Genomic DNA, 27,213 nt, shown 5'->3' with positions numbered 1-27,213 from the left:
GGCAGATGGATCCAGCATGGGATTACTGAAGTTACTAATGAATGTTGGAGGGGCCAAATGAGCTGCCGTCTGGCGGGGAGTCGTGTGGCGAGACACCAGGGGAGAATACAGGAGATAAAAGGCAAGAAAGAGAAGAAAAAGTGAGAACTTACTGCCCACAGAGAGAGCCTGAGGAGGGACACAAACAGAGGCGTTCGGTCCCAGCCTGATATGCAGTGCACCAGGAGGCCACTCTCATCTGCAACAATACACATCTTCACATTCAAGACCAATAGCTACACTGGAATGTGCTGATTTAAAATCAAAAGTTCGTTATGAGCAGACAGGGTCATTACAATGGAGAAGCATTCATCCTTCAGTTATCATCACACCACCAATATAAACATGAAATTATCCTTTAAGGACACTAGCATATATTTCACACAACCAGTATTTAATAGGTTGTACACTGAAGCACGAATACATACATAAGTTAACCTGAACTAACCTCAGCCTCCTTCCACAGACTACAAACTGAGCAACAAAGAACTGAAACATTAGTCATCTTTGTGCTGCATTCAGTTTTTTTTTTCATGTCACTTTGGACAGCAGACCATGTAGATACAACACTGACATATTATTGCCTGATAAAGTTTTTATTTGGGCTGCACAATAATGGCTAAAAAATATCATAGTCAGTCTATTTCGAGAGATATTATAATTGTGATATGATTCACAATTAGAGGGAATTATCACTTTTGCACAACTACTTTAGTTTTTAAAAAACTATTAAAATCATGATGATGCGACAATTGTTGGTGTCTGAACCACACAAACACTCGTCACACATTTTACTGTACCTTTATCAAAAAATTTACATATTGCACTTCAACATATTGTGAGTTCAATGTTATTTCAAGTAATTGTTCAGCCCTAGTTGCTATGATCAATGTTAAAAAAAGTAAAAACCCACACCATCAGCCTCTGGCTGTTGATTTTTTGTGTTAACATGGACCCTAATGCTTTTGTTACATTGAAAACATAATGATGTGCAGTGGAATGTATCTTTTAACTGGCTACAACTGCACTGTGAAACTCACTTTTCACTCAGTTTGTGTAATATGGATAAGTTAACATCTACAGTCACCGTGCAACCACCATCTGACTGGTAGATCAAGACCCCAAAGGGGGAGCCCTGATGATTTAAGCTCTGATCAAATTTTTTTTTTTAATATTTTACTACCAATCTTTATCAAATGATGCTGGTGAGAGGAAACAATAAATAATAATAGAAACTCTCAAAACCTCAATGCCAGCTGTAGTCATTTCCTGCATACAGGTAGTTCATTTTAACTAACATTTTGACACTTTGACACATTTTTGTGTGAAAGGGCCACTATACAAAAAGTATAAATTAAAGACTGGTGTATTTCCGTGGCACATATGCACGATTTATGTGCTGCTGTCTTGCCTGGTGTAGCCAATTTCACTGATTACAGTGGACACGTAGTGTGCAGTGTAGCCAAGCTGTAAGACAGGAATGTTTAGTTTCACTTATTGAAAAAAAAAATAATAATTATTGGTCAAAATGCTTTTTCAGTTTTCCACCTTTACTTCCTCCTTTTTTAAAAGGTGATTCTGTTAAGTTACTCTCCTGTTTAAATAAAGATACTGAAAAAAAAAAATGCTATATTCTGATTAGGCATAATAAAACATAATGCAACGTATTCACTGAGTGTCACATAATGTCTGAGCAGCTGATTAACACAGACAGTAATTTGTGATATGTTCATTCTCCTGGGGGTATTAGCATAGTTGTTGCTCTGGGCCACAGCAGTACACACTTGAAACAGGTGAATTGAAACAAGCACCACACACTTGTATTATTTAGAGCTGCATCTAACTGATTATTTATATCATGAATGATTAATAAATCATTATGTCTATAAAAATGTCATGATATTATTTTAAAAAAACAATACAATTTCCCCAAACCCAAGGTGACAACTTCAAGCCGCTTGTTATTTCTGGCAAACAATCCAAAACGGAAAGATATTTACTTTACAGTTATATAAGATAAAGAAAAGCAGCAAATCTGCACACTGAGAACCTGAAACTAGAATAAATCTTTGTTTGAAAGATGACTCAAATTATTAATCCATCATCAACATTAACTAATAAAGTAAATTAACGATCAATATTCTCAGTTATTACAAATAATCAGTTGGTTGAAAATGACTATGGCAACTTAGATTTTTTTCTGTGTCATTGTAAATTTATTACCTAATTGAGTACTGCTAAAGTCTGGAAGTATTTTAAGGTATTACTTTGATATCTGTTGACTAAACATTTGGCTCTGTATCAATACAAGAAAGGAATAAGCAAGTCAGCCATCAGTTGACCAGCCATCAGTCACAGTCCAAAACTACTATGAACCCTCAACACAACTTTATCTGATCCTTCTCCCGCTAACACCACCACCACCTACCATCACTGTTGATGATGTGGAGCAGCAGCTTCAGGTAGTTCTGGGTCTGCTCCACCAGGTCCCAAGACTGAACAACACACACACATAAGAGTAAATACACTGTTGTTTCGACAGAGAAATTAAAGCTTTGGTTGCACAGTGAGGATTTAAACCAGGCCCTTACATTAAAGTTGAAAACATCATCTTCAGAATCATACAGCATGTTCTGTATCAGCTTTTTCCAGTTCTTTCTTTAATTAAACTAAACATTTAAGACCAACCCTGTTGTTTAAGGCTGCAACATCATTTTATACACATTTCTTCAAATGCAGCTTTACATATATGCTAATTGGCTTCTAAAATAAAGGTCTGTGGGTTTAAACTATGTTTGGCTGCTTAACATGAGTCACTGAGGTTTAAACCACACTGTGAATATTAATGTATGTGTGCAGTGCAAGTGGTTGTGAATCATGACCAAAGCACTTTGCAAGTTGAACAACAGATGGCAGTGACACACCACAAACACGTACTGAGAGAAACTGAGTCACAACCAGAGGGCAGGGGAGAGGAGGGGAGGGGAGAGGAGGGGAGGTCACCTGATATTGTGTCCAATCAATGTTCAAGTTCTGAGTAAAGCACACAGGGATTGTCAAAGGAGCGTCCACATAGTCCTGTCAGTGAAGACACAGTGACATCAGATCAATACTACAGAGCCAAACAACTGTTTAATCCCAGACTGGGTAGCCTCACAGCAGGCTCTGTACCTGATTCCAGTTGAACACCAGACCCTCTGCTGTGTAGTCTCGGTCTTTGTAGTCCTTAAAAAACTCGCATCCTAAAAAAAGACAAGAAAGACATATTTACATAAATGAAGGAATTTTCTTCAAAATTCAAATAATAAACTGTTATGACTTTATTACACTGTGGTCCAGCTTTAGAAACTACATGGAAAATCTGTTTTCATAAATGTAAAATCAAAAACCATACTTTTACATACTCTTTTACATGGTTTGAGAATATTAACACATTCTCTAGTGAGAAACTATTTTATTATGTTTTTAAATCCTGTTTCATGACATTTGAAAGTGTGTTGTGTCTGATTTGACCGATTTATTAAATTGAACATTATGTCAATAATTTTAACATGTTTTTTTTTTTTTTTTGGGGGGGGGGGGGGGGGGTCGCGGCTGCAGCTCAGTGGGTAGAGCAGCAGGCTGGTTCAAACCCGGCTCCCCTGGGCGGAACCAAGCTACATGCCAAAGTATCCTTGAGCAAGATACTGAACCCCAAAACTGCTCCTGGCGTGCAGCTGGCACCCTGTGGGGCAGCCTCTGCCGCCGGAAGGGCCCTGCGATGAACTGGCGACTTGTCCAGGAATATACCCTAACCTCCGCCCATAAGAAACTGGGATTGGCTCCAGCAACCCCGCAACCCCCCGAAAGGGGGGGATAAAGAGGCAACATCTCCCGCGACCCTCATGGATAAGCGGCAAAAAGAAAATGAGATGAGGGGAGAGATGAGATGTTTTTTTTGTCCATTATTCCATAATGATAAAACAGGACAAATGTTTTAGTTCTGCTACTTTCTACTTTCGTTTTGTGCTGTCCGTTTTTTGTAAAGGACTTCAAAACGATCATTTGAAAGTAAAATATTTTTCCCCTCTATGTTACACACAGTTATAGATGTGAAAGTATTTGAAATAGCATTGGCCATTTTTTTCATAAATTCAATAAGAAAAGTGAACAACTTTGTGAACAAGGATGTGTGATATAGCTGTGATGTATGTGTTGTGTTTTTGAAGAATTTTGACCCAAATATGTACTGAGGAGGATTTTTACAGTGTTAAAAAAGAGCTGTGTAAGTGATGCTGCTGCCTGCTGACAAAATTAGACTGAAAATGTTCGACAGTGGTCCCCAGTTAATCATGAAGGTTCTTCATAAAGATGGCAATCTCAACATCATTCAGATTTTACATATTAGACATTTCTAACAACAAAAGTCAGAATAGATAATGGGAAACAGAAAAAAAACCTGACCACCTACCACATTCAAGTGATGAATTAATCAATTAAACGATAACAATAATGATAATTATTGGTCCTCTTCCTGTGAACATCTTGGTCCTCTGCACGTACAATGAATCTATGAACAGAGTAATGTTATGGTCTCGGACAGGGGCACTCTTCGTCAAGTAAAGGTTTTTGTATTGTATGTTTTTGACAACTGTTGAAGCTGCTGAGGACTACACAGGTTTTCCCTGATGTCCTAAACATTGTTGTCAAGAGCAACATTATAAAGAACGTAAAAAGCAAAAGTAGAAATCTGTTCATTTCTTAAGATAGCTTGCATTCAAACACATGGATATTGTAGGGAGAAGGCACCACAATACGGAGACCTGTCTACTTCAGATATTTCCCAGTATTCGTGTACAGTGTCGGTCTGGGCAGTTCATAGTGGAGTTCTACTGGAGTGACTGAGAGCGTTAACACGAGGAGCTTACCTGGGTAAGGCACAGAGAGCAAAGTGAAGTCTGCATAGCGTTGGGCCTTGTCCGCCTTCTCGGAGGAAGTCACACTGCAGAGAGCCGGAAGAGAATCACTGTGAACACTCATGGGCAAATACAGTATTTTTGTGCACAATACAGGGCTTCTTTACTGACCAAAGGGGCAAAACCACAGCAGAAGCAGTATCAGTGTTTATTTTGGCACATATGCAAAGGACAATGCTGGCAGTGGAAATATGGTCTCCAACCTTTGATTGTTAGTGCTCTTGTAATTCAGAATTTGAAGTATTACATTGTATTTAAATCATTCTTTAAAATGCTGTTGAATAATTGCTATACTGATTGTTTACCTTTCACTATTGGGCTAACATTATTCCATTCCTTGCATCCTTCTTTAGGGTTAGGGGTTGGTCCTCATATATCAGCTGCTCTTTGATCATTCACTATGCATTTTCAGTCAACCATCTCTTATGAAATATATATTTCAAAAAAGTACCAGCACCCTCTGTTCCACATGTAGCCTACCAGCCAATATCAACAACTGCAGTGGATTAGCCCCTAAACTATGATAAATGATGTGGCAGCAAGAACCAAGATCTGTGTATATACACAGAGCTGGAAAATCACAAGCATACTCAGTCTCCTAATTCAATTCATGGCAGAAGCTGAAGCCAAACACAAGAGTCTATAGTCAGATGCCTCCCTACAAAGTCCAGTGGAAACAGTGACCTAAATAACAGGCAGCTTGTGGAAGAACTAGTCCGTGCTGTTCCTTACTTTAGGCCAAACTTAACCTTCTTGTTCTCCACCATCAGGTCACAGATGTAGCGAACTGAGAGGTAACGCAGCAGCTTAATGTCGTGACCTCGAACCTTGTCAAAGAGCTGGGAGTCCCCATTCCTGAGGAGAGGAGAGGGAAGGAGGGAGACACAAAGTGTGTGGAGGGAGTAAAGGAGGAGAGAGGAAGAAAAGGAGGAAAATTAAATTAACAGAATAAAATGGACTATCTCTGGCAAGATGTTTTACTTTGATCACACGTTTAAAAGCCATATCTCAGTTAGTAATGTATTCCTTTTTTACAATGAGGTCAGTCACTGTTGTGTTTTATTGTTGTCACATGTGATTAGTGTCACACATGGCCTGAGCTCACAGACACACCAGTGTCAGATGGTCATTGTGCACTAATCTAGTTAAAGTGAACTGATTACCTGACTGCGCTGTCATCCTCTAGAACCTCCTCAGACTCTGTCCATGTATCATCAGCACCCCCTGAAAAAACACAGAATATAATCACTCAAAGTGAGGCGAATGATTAGGACACAAACTTACAACATTTGTTATTTCAAATACCAGCCTATTGGGTTGGTTTCAGGGTTGAAAACAAGTTAAGTTCTAAATATAGTATCTTTTAGAGCCATTTCGCTCTGCGAATATTAAGTCAGATATAAGGGACGTGATTGTGTTGGGAACAGGCACTGAATAAGAGCAACTGAAAATATTTTTTATTGATGATTTAAAATAGGAAAGACTTTTGCTATGTTCTGTCATCTGGGCCATCTCCTTTATACTCGCAATCACATACATTTTGGAATGTCATTATAAGTATCATTTTAGGGACACATACAAACTTAAATAATACATGTATTTACCTAATGCTCATTTATGCAAAGCAAGTATATATTGTATGACATTTATAAAACAATTATAAGCCTGACAAATGAATCAGCAGCCCAAAATGATTACCCAGTTTCTGCTCATCACTGATGTGTGATCTGTGTGAACATATATAAGAGTAACAGCGAGTTGCAGTAGAGAATAGAGATGTCAAAAATATCGATTTTTTGATACATATGGATTTTGAATATTAGGCCTAAGCATCATGGGATTTTATAAAAATGTATAACACATTTTAGTTCAAAAACCATTGTAAACATACAAGTAGCAAATATCCCCATATCATTGTAATGCAAGCTATTGAAGCTGTCATACTTTGCAGGCCCCACATGAATGCAGAGTGGGTTGAAAAAATTATAGACACGTACTACATTAAGACTAGCAAGCTAACTTTATCTTTAGCTGAAGACCCAAAGTGAGCCAGGCCTCCGGTGTGGGAGCAAGGCATGTGTAGTCAGATCTATGCACTCTGGTGTCGATCAACCAAGAAGTGAAAAGTTGACTCCATGACACACTTTAATTGATAGCCCCCACAACAGCATAACGAAGCAGAAATTAATAAAGAAATGTAAACGAAAATTGTTTTAATTAAATGTGAAAGTAAATAAATAGTTGAATTAATACAAAAGTAAATGAATAAGGCAAATTATCAAATTACGTCACATTAAAAACTAGTTAATGCCTACATTTATGTTTAATGTTATTTTTGTTGCATTTAATGGAATATTACTTTATTCTATTCCATTCTGATTTTAGCAGTTTCAGTCCTCATAGAACTTTTAAGGTGGACCAGCAACTATTTGTGTTTGTCGTAATAATTACAGACGGGCAGTTGATACAGCAAGTGTGAGCACACTCTTAGTTGTTTGTTTGGGAAGGATGCACTTTCTGATGACATCTCGCTCCTGTTCTTATGGAGGTTGAACGCACTTATTGTAAGTGCTTTGGATAAAGGCATCTGCCAAATGAATGGCGGTAATGTAAAAGCCCAGTCAGCAGACTGGGTCTGCAGGCTTCTCCAGATAACCTCTTTCCCTAATGGTTCACAAAACCTGTTTTAGGCCATGTATAAGTATTTAAAGTGCCTTTTATACAGGCACTGCTATCGTGACATTGTTCAGGTATTACCCAGAGGAGCTGTATGTGTGAACACAAACGTCCTAATCAATTGGCCTGGACTTCACCCTGCCAGCTCCCTAGTACAATGTGTAATGTCTTATTGAGCTCATATATGAACAGAGCAGGTGATTTTCAAGAGAATTCAAAGCGAGAGAGTGGTCATGTTAATGATGTTGATGTTACAACTATTTGGTGTTCTTTCCTGTTTGCCTGTATACTGTTTTCCAGTCTTCTGTTCATATTTTGGACAAGTTCAAGTAGTGTTGATATCACCACAAAAACAGTGTGCCACATGTGTGAAAGGGCAACTCATATGTTCATATGTGAAAAAAACGGCTTTAGAGATCAGGAACCTAAACTAAAAGTCTAAACTTTGGCACTGCGTGAGGTCCTGTTACTGCATCACAGAACCCACTGAAGGTAAAGAAACACACACCAATGTTACACCTGTGTACACCTTTGACCTACACATCATCACATAGCAGATTGCAGACAGCAGGTCTGGAGCTGACCTATGAGTTCTTTCCTTCAAATACTATAGACATGGATCAGAATACATTCAAACATAACTTATTACTAATTCACACTTTATTAACGATTGACAATGTAACTATAAATTCAATCAGAAACACGCGCAGTCAAACAATCAAACTACCTGACAACCAATAGCTGATTAATCATTGACATTTTGATTTATATTTGATGGTTCCAAGTAAACTGAATATTATTTTGAATATTTAAGAATAAATCCTTAATATTAAGGATATCATGACAACATTTTTTCCCAGTTTTCCCTTTCCCCATTTGGCCTGTTTTGTAAATCAAATGATTAATGGATTAATTGAGAAAATTATCAGCACAGCAATTGATGTTACATGCTCTGCTGGCCAGGACACGCAACTGTGGCTGATGCTTAGGCTCCTCCCTTCCCAGGTGAAAGTGGTCTGACTGAATGAGGACAACCAATAAGAGGGGGCAGGGCACTAGGCTCTCATTAGCCCTTTTCACACAGAGACTCTGCATGATCTCCGCAGCGGAGGTTCGACAATTCTACACCTGTTTGTTCACACAGAACCAAGCAACTCCGGCGTAAAGACGCACCAGTGTTAATTCATACAGCAAGCCGGCGCTGTGGATCCAAAAGAGGCGTACGTGTACATGTCATGATGATGATGACGTCTGTGTGTTTTTTTCAAAGCATTTCCCCCGGTGTCCTCCTGTTAATCTAAACATTACATGCTGACTGTTTATAATCATATGGATGCAGTTATAATGTGTTGTGATTGAGATCCTGGCCCACCATGCATCCTGGAAAGTGACAAAGTTACGTTTTTCTCTCTAAATTACATAATTACATTATCACCATCAGTAAACAGGACGCTGTCTGAGTCTTTCACTCGCGGGGAGGGAGGCTGTTTTCTGGGGGAAAGTTCACTGAAGTCGCGGTCAGGAGGGCTGACCGTTGCAGTGATTTTTTTTCAAGACAGTAACTACAACAACACAATAGTGAAGGAGACAAACACTTGGTGAGTTAAAGTTTTTGCCGGGGACAGACGCTGTTTTTCGGGCAGGAATGTGACGAAGAGTCAGTCGGACAGACAGGAGGACAGAGGCTTTTCCACGTATAACTGCGGTATTTCTTTCCTCATATAAGTTGCCAAAGACACTACCAGTCACTACGTTACTGATGGTCCTGTAACGTTGCTTTGTGGGACATTTCTCTATATTTTGTTGAGTGAAGGATCTGTTTAGTTATCAGACAGTGAACACCATCAGATCGTCACGCCCCCACTCTGTGCCGCTGGGTTATCCATTCATCCACCTCTGCTGCACCTCTGATACTACCTCCGGAGGCGCATCAGAGCCGCAGTGAAATTTCACCCCCCGCCGCATCTGAAACTTTCACACAGAGGAGGATGCTGAGAATTGGCTCAGGATCCCCGCACTCAAAGGGCAGTGTGAATGGGGCTACTTTCTCTTCCTTCCGCCATCTGACCAGAGCAGCAGTCAGTTAGCCTGGAAGCTGACTGTGGTATTATGTTTTGTTGCGTTTATCTGAGAGGTTCAGTAGCTCTCCTTTTGTGGCTTTGTTTCAGTTAGGTTTAGTTTGTTTCTTTGTGTTAGGGTAGAGGGTTAGAGCCCAGCTCCGGCGGCCCTTGTGGGTTGGTCTGGGAGGCTGTCCTTATTTTGTTTATTTTGATCGGCCAATCAGTTTGTTTGTTTGATTTTTTTTGGGGGGGGGGGGTTTTCCTTTTGTTCGGTTGTGGTTTATTTAAAAAAATCATCTTCTTCTCAACTGCAACTTGGCTTGGTTATTTATGTTAGTCCTCTTTTGAGTAATTACTGTGGGGGGTCATAAAATACATAATACAAATAATTATGAGCTGTAGCCATAATCAAACTGGAGACTCAACTGAAAGAAAGTGCACATATATTGTCTATAATAACCCCTCATTGCACATTGCATATTTTAGCTCACTTAACACAAATCACTGCAGCAAACATTTTCTAGAGCATACCATGGTTGTTGCTTACTTCCATCATAATTTTATCTTATACCATGGTCTGGGTGAATACTCGATTCTGATTGGCTGGAAGGTGCAAATTAAGTTTTGATATAAGGACACCTCTGGAACTCCTTAATTAGTTCCGTTGAAACTTGCTGTTCACCATTCTGAATGGTGCGATATCCTGTATCTAAAATGAGAGAGAATCATTCTCTGAACGCCACAGGTTAGCTGTAACACACACGCTGCAACAAGAAGCCTACATTCAGGGTGGTAGTAAATTAAAATGTGGTAACCTAAGTGTCCACTGGCTGAACTGTCCGTAACAAGTAATGGATAACTCTTAACTCATCAGTCCTGTCATCCTCTGTTGCTTTTATCAATCTTTTATTGAAAGCCTCCTGTGTTTTTCATGTATCTGCTGGTCTATTTTATTTTATTCTATTTTATACTTCTTTTATTTATTACTAATCTATTTTTGTGTGTACATGTTACTGTACGTTTTAGTATGTGTGCAAGGCAAGCTGGTGGGATTAATAAAGTTGTCTGAATCTGAATAGGTGAGTAAACCCTTTTGGTTTAATTAAACTGACTTTATGTGTGTTTACTCCTCACTACAGCCGCTACACTGTTCCTCTGAGCTGACTGTATCAAGAGATCCTCCCACATCCTGTTCACTGTTTAACTCACTACTTCAGGCTGCAGCCGGACACACATTTGTTAGTGAAAGGTTTTTAATTTTATTTGGGGACAGTGACATGGCTGGTTAGATAGTTTGTCTTGTTGTTAAACATGCTGTGAAATTATATTCACCGTTTGTCGACCATACACAATGTTGTTGACTTTGAATCTTGCAAGCATAATATGTCTGGCTAACAGCTGAACCAAAGGATTCATTGAGCTGAGCGGACTAGTTTATCTACCTTTGCTAAGTTGTATTTAAAGTCCATCCTATTTACTGGAGTAGTGAACAACGTTTCCATTACATGAGTACCTGATGGAATTGTAATGGCTCTTTTCAGCTAAACTCTCAGGTGTTACCAGGGAAACAGAGTTACTGTTTGTGAAAAATGTTATACTATGATCGCAAAACACATGAAATGACCATGGTATAAGTGGGCCTCCACGTTGTCCATTATTTCCTGAAAATGGACACTTCTTTGGGCATTATACCTTACACATCACAATATGTGCCGGAAAGAAACATTTCTTTATATTTGTTGACTCATTATGAATGAAGCTAACCCGCAGTCATTTTTCAGAGGAACATTAAGTCCAAATAGGAAAACTTTGGCAGCTGTCTGACAACTGCTGCAACTACTCACTACAGGGCAGAGAGCATACAGGGAACTGAAACCTACCATGGAAAATAAGACAATCACAACTTCCCCTGTTTAGGCTAAATTTAAGTTTTGTGTATGTGTGTGTATGCATGTGCCTGTTAGTGTTGTACCTGAGAAGATGTAGTTGTAGCCTGTGCGTCCGTACAGCTCCCCCCATCCTGCCAGAGTGGACGACCGGCATATATGCTGTAATGAGGAACAAACCATACAGGATCAGCACCATTTTACTGCTCATACCAGCATGTGAACTTGAAAAATTATTAATAGTCTTGTCACCTGTCCGGCCTAAACATACAGAAAAGAGGTAGTGGCGGCCACAGAAGATCTGTGCATTATATTATAACTAGGGCTGGGACTTTAACGCGTTAATAAAGATTAATTAATTACACAAAAATTAACGCGTTAAAAAAATTAACGCATTTTAATCGCACTTATTTTTGCACCGCGGAACGTTTCTCACTGGATGAGTTTCAGGCGTACCGATTATACTGGAGCACAATTATTTAACGAGTTAAAAAGCCGCCGACACTGATCACTGCCCATGGATCTATAAAGTTTAATGTAGCCTGAACGCAGCTCAAACCGACCTGGTGCCTCAGCACTGCGACCAAGCTTTGATAAACACACCGGATCTGCGCCGGTTTACAGTATCCTCCCGTCGTTTAGCCGGTCGCTACTGGAGCTTAATTTTTTTTTTTTAAATTTCAAAAGCGCTCGTCGCAGTGGAGCTGAGAACAGCGGAGTTTCCTCTGCTGCAGCTGAACAGCTGACATGTGGTCAAGACGTAGGTAGCCTACAGACCTGTCACTGTCTCACGGTGCATAAGACTTCAACCTCTTGGTTAAGTACCACCTTGAAAAAAAACAAAACAATGTTTTGTTGCTTAAGCTTATGTATTCAGTCATTATTCAATGGTATACTAAAACCCATATGAAAAAAATTGGTTCTCACTGTTCTCAGGTCAAATATTTATATGCGATTAAAAATGCGATTAATTTCGATTAATTAATTACAAAGTCCCAGCCCTAATTATAACCAGCCCTGCTTTTATCCCCGTCACAGTGTGTTTTAGTAAAAAGTTGCAGTGCTGCTATTGTCTTTCAGAACAGTTTCTTACAAATACTAGAGCATGATATCCATTTGCCATGGATTATTAGCAGAATAATATATAGGAATTATAATGCAGAAAAACATGCTTGGGGTGATTTATAATCATTCAATTCGCAGAGAAATGTACTGTGTGCTGAGGCCATTTCAGTAACAGTGTATTGTTTACATAGTAAATATCCTGCCCTCTGTTACAAAACCTGTGTTTGATAATCACATTACTTACTCCCTAATATTGGTATCGGCATTGGTTCCAAAAATTGAGTATCAGTCGGGCTCTAACAAATGCACTAATTTTAAGATGTGAACGAGGCAATGTTTTCTTTTAGAGGAAGTAAAACAGGAAAACTAAACGCGTAACAAAATGAGTATTGATCATGTCAACGGTCTTGCAATCAGCTGCTGTTAATCACTCCCATGTCAAGAGTAGGTGTTTTACCAACATCTGTGAAGGGGTGAACAATGCAAGGAGTATTGAAGGTGAAACAAACATGTGGCAGAATTTGTTGCTATAAAAAAAACAAAGAAAAAGGCTATTTGTATGACTGATATTGACTCTTTTTGACTGGACAGAAAACATACCGGACTAGTACACAAGATTTAATGCACAGCAGCTCCAAGTTGGAATTTTGTTTGCATTGTTACATGAGGGATCCCTCAACCTCTCTCTGCCTTAAATATGCCTTCTTTTGCAATCCACAGGGTTGTTCAGTCTCATTCCTCAGATGTATTGATAGTCTGACAGTGTTAAGCACAGACAAATGCAACCTAAACCACATGAATTTGATGTTGTAACGCACTTTGAAGTTTTTTGGGTGTTGTTTTGCCATTATTTGTTCTTAGTGCAGGGGACATACAGTATCTGAGACCACAAGCCCACTTTTTTTTTGCATCTCATAGAAACAGATACATCATTTTTGTGTCTAGTGGTCCATGAGCAAAGTCTGAACAATTGTGATTTTAACCTGTTGGGTCATGTTCTGTGTAATTGCGTAACTAACACTGTAAATGCTTTTCATAGTACATTACATACAAACCTACCTATACATGTGGGAAAAAGGATTATTCTTAAAAAAAGTCTCCTGGACCTTTTAGAGCCAAAGCAATTTTAGGGGCAATGCTGCTACTGATACTAGGGAGTAAAATAAGTTCTGGTATCAAGCTTATAATCACTACAAAAAGTTTTCATATCAGCACATATTAGAAAACATATACGTCAATACCAATATATCTGTGAAAGGCTGTGACCGACCAATAATAGCAATCTATGTCAGTTTGGCTATAGTACCTTTAAATAATAACTGAAATTAGGAATGTTGGAGAAAACAAACAAAATGGAAACAAGCATGACAGTAAATAGCGAGGAAGGAAGGAATTTACAGGAATTTACACCAGAAACAATAAAGACAGGACTTTAACACAATGTTTTGAATTTGTTGCTTGTGAACAGAAAGTGGAATATAACCCATATGAAACTCTGAGTAGAGACTGAGCAGCAGTACCTTGCCATTGTAGAGGATGACCGGACAGACAAACCTCCCTCTGCAGCGAGCCAGCTTGCTCCGGTTCACCAGGTCCTGCAGCTTACTGATCTGCACTGTGCTTTCAAACCTGCACACACAAACCACAGCATGTTATCCATCAGTCAGTCCACTTCAGGCTAGTTCAGCATGTCATACAGAAAATGCCACTATAGAGCACTTGGCATCACAACAGTTAGCATTAACTACACGCTTTAGAGTCAGCTGAAACAAGCTAACACTGCTGACGCCTCCACATAATCAATTCTTATCTTCTGAGATGTAAGTTACAGTTAAGTGGGACATTCAACGAGACTTAACCACTATTGATTATCTCATTACATTCACTACCAACACATCTTAACTGCCTGACTGCTACTATTCTGCCAATAAAAAAGACGAACACTTGAATGTTTATCTAAAGGGTTAAATAAGTCACAGGGGAAATCTTAAAGGCCACAAGAACATTTAATTTAATCCAGAGTAAACTGCCAAAAAACCAACAAAGGGTTTTTTTTGTGATTCAGACTACATCTACTTTAAGCCATCTAAAATGTAAACTGCTGGTTTCGTGTGAAACCCATTTGCTTCCAGATTAGTGTTTCCAGGCAGTTTTGATAGAGATCTTCATTGACAATGAAACAACAAAACAACATGAAAATGGCTAAGTCTCTTCTTCTTTTCTGTTGGCAAACAGCAATGCAGCCAACATCTGGTGAGGAGTGACACAGGCAGCCCAGCTGATCATTGTTTCAGTCAGGACATCAAAAAATATAATGAAAGTGATGGACCTGGATTTTTCAGGTATGTAATTAACTGGATAAGACAAAAATAGATACTTTATCTGGAAACAGTCTGATGATTTTCCAGAAAAGGCACTATATCATGATATATATCAATACTGGTATACAAAATAAGTTGTAGAGTGAGGATTTTATTCTTATTGCCACCCTTTGCTAGAACCAGTGCACGTTTCGTGTTTTTGCTTGATAGATACTTGTAAATTAAATTTCTCCCCATCAGCTTACAGACTGACAAATTGTTCCAACACTACTACTTACTCTTTGTAAATGTTTTTGTTCACAATTTTTCATTTAACCTCAACACAAACGCTGCTATGAATAACTCAAAAGTTATTTCCCAGTGTCTTACTTTAACTGTGGGAAACTGCAGACCAGACTATGAAATGGAACATTATGCTGTGAGCAAACTTTTTCTGTGCACGAGGGATTTGCCATACAAGGAGGCTTTTTTAATGAAGTATATGAAAAGCCTCCTATGTTAGAGCACATCGTCCATTTCCAGCACTACAGTGGAAAATAGTATGCATTAATCAGCAGTGAGAAATGAGCATTTATTGAATCATAGCAAAAAAAATTTTCAGGCTACAATATGACCTCATGTGACAGAAGAGTGACTTTATACTTGTGCTGCCTTGATGCGTTCAGAGGGCCTGGAGATGGAGGCTGACCTTTGCTCCCCGCATCGCAGTAAGGTGTGCATGATTAGAGGAGTGACACAAACAACCACAAAAGGGTAATTGGTAACTGAGTGGACTGGACTTTGTATTGAACATGACAGACAGACTGAGTAGTGGAGAGGTACCTGTCTCTCTCAACATCTGTGCATTCATACTCCAGGAACACGATCTGCCGGGGGTAATGGCCGCACACCTCTCCATTGGCGTTGTGGATGATACTGTATTTGTAATCTCTGGCAAATAACTCCAGACAACGCTTCTCTATCTCCTCCACCTGAAAAGAAACACACAACAAAAGTAAAACTCATGGTTTAAAAAGAGCCTAATCCGGAAAATGACAGAACTTTGAAATGGGTCATTTTGCATGGAAATAAATGGTTAACTAAACTGGATATATTAAAGGTCTAGCCACGGAGTCCACATTCACTGATCAATCATAAATATCTGGGAATTTAAAGTATGGAAGGTATATCCAAAGATATAAATCATGTAGCATTCAAGACCAATGTTACCACTATACAGTTAGCTTGATGATACATATATTACAATGACGTCAGTCCTTGTAAAAATAAGTTAATGCTTTTGCCCTTGTCTGTTTGTTGGTTGGTTTGACAGCAGGTTAACAAAAAAACTATTGAATGGTGTTCCACATAACTTGGATGGAGGATGGGTCTCAGCCCAGAATAGACCTCATTAACTTTTGGTGTGGATCCAAATAAACGGATCAAGGATTTTTTTCCCCACTTTCTGTAACATTGGGAGATGGGGCGTTTTTTGACATTTTTGTTAATTTCTCAGGGAATAATTCATGGATATTGATTTAAAAAATCTGGATCTAGGGGATTAAATATGTTGTTGTTTTCAATTGGATTACGCTTGATTTAGTTAAAGGGGGCTGTTGGGCCTTGACAGAGGTATGCGCTCTACTGAGTTTCGTGGCAGAGGGTGGCAAACTTAGAGGCAGACTTCAATATCTACCAGTAATATGAATTTCGCTTACCCATTCAATATGTTATTATGTCTTGTGTATGGATTAACATCAATGAAGTCCTCATGTGTGGAATTCGGGATCATTACAATTTAAAAATTGCAGACATTGTCCATCAGGCACTTGCCAGATATGAGACAGCTTTAGTCTATTTTGCTGTCCACCCCTAAACAACTACTTTTCTTTCAAAACATTAATTTACTGAATTCTTCTTGATTGAGCAATAGCATATCGAAGATACAATGACATTTTGAGAACTGCTCAGATGACTATATTCCTAGGGCAAAAATGTAATTAAATACAGCTAGCAATGTGGTTTTTCATCAAAATCATATCCATTTCAGACATTAATGAGGCTATAAATACAGGAGAGGAGTTACACCGCAGCAGGAAATGCATCAAGAACGCGGAGTCCATGCAGAACAACACATTTACAGACAGTCTAGCTTGGTGGATCGCATGTATGCCGAACAGAGCAGTGCTTCTTAAGGTTGTTGAGGTTATATATCACTACCCACAGAATATGTTTTACTGGTGTACAAGGGCACTTTAATTTCCTTGATTCCGACAGATGGTGAAGTAGCTGAAGTACATTGAGTGACCAATCTTACCCGAGGAGTGACTTCCTTTGCTCTGTATTGCATCTTGGAAAACAAATCTATCAAATCTGCTATCTCCTCGCTCTTTCTGACCGACACACCGGTGGCCGTGAAGCCGCCGGCCGCGGAGGGGGAGGCTGCCATCATAGCGCCTCGACCCGCTGTGGTGGCCTCGAGCCGAACTCGACCTCCTTCAAACACCGCAGAGCCTTGTCCTCTGGAACGGGAAGACCGACCAGGCCATCCCTTCCCAGCCAGCTTCTTCCTGACTGCCCGCTTGAGGGGGCCAGAGCCGGGGAGTCTTCCTGAATTCAGGGCACCGGCGAGCTGCTCCACGCTCCGAACACAACCCTGTCGCCAGCCCGCACAGCCAGCCACTCGGACCACGGCAGCTGCTGCTACCGGAGTTAGCACGACTAGCTAACAGGCTAGTTCAGCTTCCCAGGCGTTGGTTGGTCGTTTCCACTAACTCAAAAACCTCGAAATACTCATTTGAGACAATATCAGACCTTTGTAGTCCTCCACATCACCATTGTTTTGTTTGAGACATCTGTTGAAGTGATCGCGGACTCTCAGCAACTCCGGTCAGCTGGAGTCAGGAAATCTCCCGGATCCTTCCCGGCCTGCTCACGTTTCCTCAATGTCACGTCGTCATGTCTCCTTAGTAACCACGGCCATGATGATAAACGGATTAAAGTAATGCAATATTGGAGCCTGTGACTGTGGGGTCTCAGTGCTGCAAATGTTTGTTATGGATGAAAGACCCAGCAGTGCAGAGTGGTGTTGCAATCTGTGTACTACAGTCTGAAGGTACAACAGGCGGTAAACAGGAAGCTGACATGACCACGTGACTGTCATCTCCCCCTTTAAATGACGTTTGTTGTTGACCAGAGCAGCTCTGGTGTTCTGGAGTCTGCAGCTACAGTTTGTTTACTCAGAAAAACGAGCTGCAAAAGCTCTTTCTTGCATGATATTATGTTTTTCACCTCAACTGCTCCATAATTCCAAGATTGGTTTATAACACAATTTTGCTCTCACTCTTTATGAATAATTTGGGTGAATTAGCCTGATTTTCAGTGTTCTGCTGGGAAACCTTGGGTGCTGTCATTCATATGGATGCCACTTGACACACACCACCCATCCAAACACCGTTGTGGACCAGGTACACCCCCTCATCACAACGGATCAGGAGCGGCTTGAGGAACACAAGGAAGAGCTCAAGGTGTTGACCAGGTCATCAAATTCCCCAATCGGATTGAGCACCTGTGGGACGGGCTGGAACAAGTCTGATCCATGTCCAGCCCCCCAACATACAAGACCCCAAGAATCCACTGTCCTGATGCCAGACACCACAGGACACCACCAGAGGTCTTGTGACCATGCTTTGACAGGTCAGAGCTGTTTTGGCAGCACAAGGGGAACCTGCACTATATTAAGCAGGTGGTTTTAAAGTTGTGGCAGTATATATATATATATATATATGTGTGTGTATGTGTGTGTGTGTGTATAAATATATTATGTGTATATAATATACACATACATATACACACACACATATATGTATATATATATAGATATACCTTTTTTGAAAATTGATGAAGCCACCCACAATTATTGAATATAATTTTTTAATCAATGCATTAGAAGGCTAAAACCCCAGCACTAACAAACAGTTCTTAATTCCCTCCCTCATGCTATCCTTTCCCCCAAAGGAGGGCAAAAGACACAAAAGGCAAGAAAGTTAAACTAAAATATTGTTAGATTTAAAAGGGCAGCAACACCAACAGGCTTAGTAGTCTTCACATTTGCGACACTCAAATCTTCTCTGTAATTCGAAAAATAATTCAAGATTTCTACCTAATAAAGGAAAAACAGCCACAACATCTGGCCCTGTAATTATTGTCTTGTCATATAGAAGATTCAAATTTATGTGCTATTTTGCAGATTACCTTGTGCAGCTTTAAAGCTCCCCTCTACTCAAAAATGTGTTTTGCTAGTTATTACCTCACTTGGAGTTTGACTTGCACTGTGCAAACAATGTATGTGCAGTTTGTTTTCATATTCAGTGAGTGAGTGAAAGTTATTTGTACTCACCTTAAACCTCAGCTTTAGATGTGTAACTACAAGATGGTTTTATGACATTAAAACTAGTTTCGAAGCACAATTGTGATGTTGATACTTGAAACCTCCAGGGAGCACATTCACTGAGTGAGGACTTTTCAGTGGACAGTGTTCTGAACAAACACTGCACAGACACATATTTTCCTGTCATGGTGCCTGCCATGGCAGTTGGGGTTTTTGTTTGTTCCACTTCTCCTGCTTCTTCCTGTGAATGTGTGTTTGTGTGTGTGTCTGTGTGTGAGGGCATGGTCACCGGTTCCCGCTGCAGCAAAGAGACGCACCTGTATCCCATCAACTCATCAGCCTCTGACTATATCCCTGGTCTCTTCACTACTCCGTCATGTATGGTGAAGATATGAGAGTTTTTGAGCTACTTCCTGAGTGAATTTAATCTCTACGTTTCCAGTGTTTTGCTACAGTCCTTTTGGATATTGGATCACAGCTCATTCTTGTGTTTTTTCCTTCTTCGGTAAACAGATCTCTCCAGCGTCTCTCTGCCTGCCTCCCAGCGTCTCTAGCCCACCTGGAAGCACACTCTCCACCATCTCCTTACCACACCGTCTTGCCTGCCTGCCCTCCTCGTTCACCTCATTGTGTTCACCCTTGGACTGAACACCTGCCTCCGTTCTCTGCATTTTGGGTCCAAACAAAAACCCCAAACCTAACGTTTTCCTTGAATATTGTCAGTTTAGTTATTGTTATACTGGTAGGCCTATCGTTGATGACGATGGGGGCAATATCTTAATGTGAAACATATAGACAACGCTTGTTTTTCTCTTATTCACTAGAGAGAAAGCAAGCCAGATTAATAAAGAATTCTCTGGGGAGGTGATATTGATCTGTTACATTGTTAAGAGTACTGCAATGATTTAGGATCACACTTCAATTACATTTTCAGACTCTCAGTGGACAATGTCAAGGTCCACTGTGTAGGATTTAGTGGCATCTAGCAGTGAGGTTGCAGATTGGTCCACCCTCCAATTGGGACTCCACTCACTCTTCCCTTGCAGTCATGTCAGAGAACCCAAGGTGGCCGCCTAAAACGTGAAGGGGCCCTTTATACAGCCACTGTTTGGTTTGTCTGCTCTGAACTACTATAGAAACATGTTGGTGCAATATGGTGGACGGGCCTGGTAACCACAGACCCATGAAAGATTTTTTTGTTTCTCCTTTTTTTGCCGAAACCTAACCAGATTTTAACCACTGAGTTAGCACATTATAAATCAGGATTAGTTTTTACAAAATGCACAATAAAGAAACTATCAGTTACTATCACCCCGTTCTTTCTCCCAACGCTTCAAATATAGCAGCCTGGTCAGTAGCCCTATGCTTCTCAGTTTGATGCTGTTGTTACCACTCTGGCATCACTTCTTGAAGCAGCACTACAAAGACAGAGAAAAGTCTGAGTTAGGGGTGGTCCTGGTGACCTAGAGTGATTTGTTTGCAAATTATGTTATTTGAGTAAGTAAACATACAGAAATGACATCACTGGACGTAGCATATAACTTATTATCGCTAACTTGAGTGCAAAGCCTTTCATGGGCAAAACTGGTGCTAGAGGGGTAGGTAGAGCATCAAAGTTGATAGTGTGAATGTGTTGATTACTATTTAGCATTGACAGTGGAATAGGTCCATTCTTAGGAAGCAAAAGTGCTACAACTATTATTTTCAGGGTGATTTTACATTAATGAAGACATAATTATGAATATATATTCAAAAGGAGGTCCCCCTAAATCCTACACACATGAAAAATAATCAAAATTGAAGCAGCAGAACAGGAGACTGTGTCCTTTTTAGTTCATCGTCTTTTTAGTCCATACATCCTACCCATAATGCAACTCATCTGTCTTTGTTATTCTTTAGCATAGCCTTGAGCAGAGATGAGGGGTCGGGTAGAGATTTGGGAAACTCAATTCTTTATAAATCCATACCCCCAGAGTGTATTAGTTTTGGTCTTCATCCCCAGCCGACACTGACTCAAGTGACATCACTTGACGACATTTATTTATGTCATTATCACAGAATAACACAGGTTGTTTTCCGGAGATAATGACATCTTTTATCATGAGCAAATGATTTCATTAGATCCATAAGAATGGACTGTGACATATACACGCTGCACTATGGGGTGAGTTTGTGAGTTTCAAAGCAAGCCGTATTAACTTTTTCCATATAAATGTTTTACTTATTGATTTGATATGAGAGTATTTACATTCTGACTACTGCAAGTGATAGGTGTAAAAATGCAGTGCTTGTTTATGAACAGACTCTTTAGAGTGAGACACAGGAGTAGCTGGCTGAGTGTTTGTTATGCCAAGTCTGTAAGTCTGTGACGGATGTAATAATGGTGTAAGCAGCTGAAAATGCTTTAATGGTCTATTATTCTGTGTTGAGTCAGGCAAGAATGAACAACAGTCTGACATACAGTGTTCAACTCAAAGCACATGTGTTTCTGTCCAGGAGACTACAACCTCTCGTGGGCCTCAGGAAAAGAAACTAACCACATTGGTGAGTGTTTGAATTGTATAGGCTAATAGTGTCTATATATTCATTATAAAGATTGATGTACAATGTGATATATTGATCAGTTGTGGGCATTCCTTGATCTGACTTTTTCAGCTGAAAGGTCATATTGATAATCGTTTTTTTTTAAATAGTACATCTACAGAGCTTGTAGCAAGGTGCAAGTGTCTCTTCTCCTTAAAAACATTATTATGATTGTGAGTTAATACTTGAAAAAATGTGTCAGGTCCAAAATGATTTAATTCTGACAGTTGGTTCCAGCATCCAACAAGGTTTGTCAGCCAATAGTATAAAGCCATTAATATCATGTGGTAACTGTGTTTCGTCAGCAGCAACAGTCTTAGTAGTTGCCAGTTTGTGGGAAAGATGTAATAAGCCACATTTAGTGGCTGAATGTGATCAATAACACCTTTAAATCTGTTGCTACACTTGTCAAGACACCATGTGTGCATGCTGGCATGGCACTGCTGATCTACTAAACATTCAGCTATCAGTGATGAGAGGGAACAACCTTTTGTTTTCTTGTTATAATGGATTCATTTATCTTGTTATCTCAGGATAACAAAAGCTTGTCTTCGTGAGATAACGAGATTAATTAGTTTAAAAAATAATTGCACTTTTGGCCATTATGGGCTTTCATATACTGTAGGCACACAATCACTTGTGCATTAGTTAAGAGGTCAAATAGCAGCATTGTACATGCGTTAAAATACATCAGGAAGTCACTCTTACATCTTCCTGTATTTACAAAAGATTAATGAGATAATGAAAACACTCACCCTCATTTCAACCTGTGGAAGGATCTCTGCAGTGTCCTGCCAACTGTTCCCTTTCTAGAATTTAGGTTCTCAAGAAATAGCAGTCAACGGACTGGAAGAAATTTTAAGTTGACCACAATATTTTTGCCAGATAGAGTACGTGGGATGAACTGTTTTGTAACATGCAAGTTTCTGTTGTAGCACTTGTATATTTTGAGTATTTTATTTGCATACAAATATTTATCTAGCTAGCAATATTTATTTATTTATAGCTCTTCAGTAACCTTATTATAAATGCAATAAATGGCTTTAGTCTTATGTGAGCAAGAGGCCTAAATGTAATATTAGCAAACATGGGGGAGGATGCAATGAGCCAGCAATGTGTGTGTGTGTGTGTGTGTGTGTGTGTGTGTGTGTGTGTGTGTGTGTGTGTGTGTGTGTGTGTGTGTGTGTGTGTGCATGTTTAAATTACATCTGCAGTCACATGACAGTTGTGTGTTGCAATAATCTATGTCATTAGTATGAGAGGGCAGCTGTATTGTTTTGGGGGACTTAACCTTGTAGTGACATTAATTTATACATGAGACTGTAAAAGTCAAATTAAGCCATCAGTATTAATATTAGTCATCAGTCATACAGCGAATGAATACTCAATGTGCTGTTATGATGGCAGACATGGCTACACCCTGCTGTTTTCACAGGTCACATGATCAGCCATGTGTGAATCACTCCATGTTATTTACCATAATATTTTTTAATGTTCACTTTAATATTTCCATTGTAAAACATATAAGAGTAGGCTGAATTAGGAGTTAAGAACAGATAAAGTTACTTGAACAATAAACTTCTTCGTATTGTCCTCTCTTTCTAGATGTCCTAGGATATACTCTGTTGAGCTTGTGTAATAACACGGGGGAAATATTGACATTCGACCTGTACAACTGCTGCAGATTTCAACATATCCAAGTAAATAATTAGAAAAGGCAAAAGCTGGAACATCTACAAAATTAAAAGACTCTCCTGCTGAGCCTGGCAGGTATCAATGTAAGGGTGGACCTGGCATTAAAATAACAGAATTTGGGGGGGCGCTAGTGAGCCACAATGGAGTAAGATGTGTTTCTCGGAGCTCCTGCAGAATCCTTAATAATTTCATAATTAAACGACTTTTATACCCTAAATTACACGAAAAACACTGAAAGCCCACCTTTAACATACCAAAGCGGTGTCAAAAGTAAGTAAAATCGAAGTGGATGGCGTCCAATCTCCGAAAATACAAATACGACGGCTCGTCCAACACAAGGCCCAATGCCTCCTCGGGGAAGAGTCCAGGAGACGCCACGCAGGCCTCGCCTACTCCCGCGGAGACGTTGACACCTGATATCCTCTCCTCTTTAAGAAAAGACATTACCTCCATTATAAGAGAGGAGCTGAAGAATGCCTTGGCTGACGATTTTGAATCATTAAAGAGGGAAATAACGGCAGTGAAAACGGAAATCACCAACAATACAACGGCGGCCCGCGCTGAGACTGACCGCATGAAAGCTAATGTGAGAGCCACCGAGGAGGGACTGTCAACGTGGACGGACGAGGTGGTATCAACACAAAACACAGTGACGGACCTCAGGAAAAAGTGGAAGATTTAAAAGAAAAGTGTAAAGACTTAGAGGGGAGGATGAGGAGAGGCAATACTCGGATCACGGGGGTCGCGGAGCAGCTGGGATCAAGCTCTCCCACGGCAGTTTCAAAACTACTCCGGGAAGTTTTCCAGATGGACAAAGATATTGTGGTGGAGCGCTCACATCGCGGCCTGGCGCAAAGAAAACCAGGAGACAAGCCACGTGTAATTATCGCCAAATTACACAATGAAGGAGACACATGGACAAGGGCGAAACTTTAGTTTCAGAGGTGGGGGGGACACAAGTAGGAACGGCAAATTTGTGCGTGCATAGTGCGCTCGATTTCTGCCTGCGTAGAGCTTAAATCATGCCATTTCTATTTAACCCTAGCCTACTATTTTGTCATTAGCCATACTGCCAGTGGCGGAGCGTGGGTCTCAGCACAGAGAGGGAGGAGCATTCTCGATGGGCCCTTGTGATAGTTATTTAAAAAGTCACACTAAATATTTCTGCAGAAGGCAATGCCACAGATCACCCCCTCTGACACACACACACACACACACACACACACACGCACACAGGTCACTGTCTGAGTCAGTGGCTACCATGTCTAAGCCATGTAGCTACCATGTTAATTGTAGACTGTCTGTGTCCATTTAATGTTTGTGTTGTACCAAAGACATGGTAGCTACTGACTCAGCCAGACATCAACCTGCTTGAGCTTTCAGCACCATAGACAATGTTGGTCACAGACTGACAGTCAGACACAAATCAACTCAACTCAGTAACCAATCACACAAGCAGCTCCATGGCTCCATGTTGTCCCTGTGTGATGTTCAGGACAGGTGAGGACAGTCTGAGGACAGAGAGCTCTGAGGTTGAAGTTTATAATTATGAAATGCACCGTGAGACTGTGACAGGTCTGTACGTCTTGACCACATGTCAGCTGTTCAGCTGTAGTAGAGGAAACTCCGCTGTTCTCAGCTCCACCGCGAGGAGCGCTTTTATTTTATTTTATTTTTTTATTTAGCTCCGGTAGCGACCCGGCTGAAATGCGTGAGTTTGCGCTGATCCGGTGTATTTATCAAAGCTTGGTCACCATGCTGAGGCACCGGGTTGGTTTGAGCTGCGTTCATGAAGTTAGAGGCTACTCTCGTTACTCACTGGTCGTCAGCGTTTTAGCGATCGTACAGCCTGAAGCCAGTATACAACAGGTAACGGTGTTGTTCCGAGCGGTCAGTATACGCAGGGTTTCTTGTTGTTTTGCAATTACAGCCTGTGCCTACTGTTAGTTTTCATACTGTAAAAAGTGGGGGGGACAAAAACATGATTTTGAAAAGTGGGGGGGACATGTCCCCCCTGTCCCCAGTGGAAATTGCGCCCTTGGTGAGAAACATGAGAAAACCCTGCCTGAAAAAACTCAGTCCACTGCATACAATTTAAAGCTGCATTTACTCATTATATGTGGCTTTACTATAATCAACATACCAAAACAGTCCATCATATGAAATTCTGCTATTCTTCGCTGAAATAGGTTTTACTTACTTTTTATGGCATGCCTTGAATGCATTGAAGCACCACTCATAATGGAGAAGGGATCACTGAAAAAGAGGCTTGTGTGTTTTCAGACGTTGTCCTCCTCTTCATCACACCAGCATCCTGTCGGTCACTCTCAAAATATGGGAAGCAGGGATAAGCAGGTCACATGCACTGCATAACTTATCAATGAATAGTACCAAAAAGTAAAAATTGTAGTGTAGTGACCGTAGACTTCCAATGGCAGTGATAAGATGGATGGTTTGTCCTAGAAACTTAAGTAATACTTAGAACAGTTTTTGAATTTTAAAAAAGGCCTGGTTTTAAAAATTAGACATGATATAATATGTTGCAAGGATTCACTTAAATTGTAAAGCGTAACATTGTTTAATAAAATATTGAAAGTTCTAAAATGAAGGATCCTCACAGAAAGATATACCTCAAATATTGGAGGCTTAGTATATTTTGATATTCATCACCAGTCTTTGAGGCCAGTATGCTACAGACTAGTTGCTACATGTAATAAAGTGGACATAATACGTCATATAGAAATCTAAAGAGAAAATTATTATAAAGACCGATTGCCTCGCCAATAACGAGAAATTATCCTCTATTGTACATCTTCTCCATTATTTCTGATTAAAGGTTAATTAGATTTTATAATCACTTGTTTCAGTTTACAGATACGGTGCGATAGCTGTGGCAGATGGTTACACGTGCAGTGCCTGGGGAAGAGTAAAGACCAACTGAAAGATGCCAGGGCGGGCAACTGGAATTGCTTTGTGTGCACATAGGACTTAAGATCTTAAGGGGATCTTAAGGTCTTTGAATGACAGTGTGTTTCATGTTTGAATCAATGGTGTGATTTAAAATTTAAATAACTAGATAGATGTATGTAATTAAAGGTGTTCATTTTGTTTAATTTTCAAAAACACATTTTAAGTATATTTTTTTCTTTATTTTAAAAATGTGAAAAAATGTAAATAGTATTTTGTATTTGAAATAGATCATTCTAATTTAAGAGATGCTTGTATGTGTGTTTATTGCAACATCAAAGCAACCTTGGGTATGTATAACATCAAAAGCCAGAAACAACAGAGCAGTCATCCCACAACTACTGTACATGTTTGAATGCTTTGGTACTCTCCAGCCACCAGCTTGCTCTCAGCTAGTCTTGCTAGCCACACCATCTTGCCCTCTTCCTGCTCTGCCAGCTACGCCAGCCTATCGCTTTCTTGCCACTAATCCAGCCCAATATGAAGGTGACAAACTACTACTTCAACAGTATATGCATCTTGAACTATTTTTAAAAGAAATGTTTTTTATTCCACATTAAAGTTGGAGCGAAAATACTTACTCTCGTTCTCTGGTAA

The 27,213-nt window shown here is 39.9% G+C and overlaps 1 protein-coding gene and 1 long non-coding RNA gene across 3 annotated transcripts in view; one reads left to right on the top strand and one right to left on the bottom strand.

Annotated features, from left to right (window-relative positions):
- The window catches only part of mtmr14 (myotubularin related protein 14), a 33,242-nt gene extending 15,128 nt beyond the window's left edge, over window positions 1–18,114 (bottom strand). For both annotated transcript variants that reach the window (XR_014622250.1, XM_084348139.1), the window contains exons 1-11: window positions 17,299–18,114; window positions 15,825–15,973; window positions 14,202–14,310; window positions 11,703–11,778; window positions 6,158–6,218; window positions 5,727–5,849; window positions 4,947–5,020; window positions 3,211–3,281; window positions 3,043–3,117; window positions 2,468–2,534; window positions 153–238 (exon numbers count right to left, since the gene is read on the bottom strand). Coding sequence is in view for 1 of the 2 variants with exons in the window: in XM_084348139.1 (XP_084204265.1) it covers window positions 153–238; window positions 2,468–2,534; window positions 3,043–3,117; window positions 3,211–3,281; window positions 4,947–5,020; window positions 5,727–5,849; window positions 6,158–6,218; window positions 11,703–11,778; window positions 14,202–14,310; window positions 15,825–15,973; window positions 17,299–17,433 (1,026 nt within the window). In the remaining variant the exon portion in view is untranslated. The remainder of the gene's footprint in view (window positions 1–152; window positions 239–2,467; window positions 2,535–3,042; window positions 3,118–3,210; window positions 3,282–4,946; window positions 5,021–5,726; window positions 5,850–6,157; window positions 6,219–11,702; window positions 11,779–14,201; window positions 14,311–15,824; window positions 15,974–17,298) is intronic.
- Window positions 18,115–18,589: 475 nt separating this feature from the next.
- On the top strand, window positions 18,590–26,737 carry LOC311254400. Its single transcript, XR_014622251.1, has 4 exons — window positions 18,590–18,677; window positions 19,676–19,754; window positions 19,885–21,915; window positions 26,517–26,737. It is a non-coding gene; the product is annotated as an uncharacterized lncRNA (long non-coding RNA).
- The last annotated feature ends 476 nt before the right edge of the window (window positions 26,738–27,213 follow it).

Source organism: Pagrus pagrus (assembly GCF_965226575.1).
Source record: "Pagrus pagrus genome assembly, chromosome: 3".
In the NCBI taxonomy this organism is placed as follows: domain Eukaryota; kingdom Metazoa; phylum Chordata; class Actinopteri; order Spariformes; family Sparidae; genus Pagrus; species Pagrus pagrus.
The sequence above is the reverse complement of the archived record's forward strand: the minus strand, read 5'-3'. Positions and strand labels throughout refer to the sequence as shown.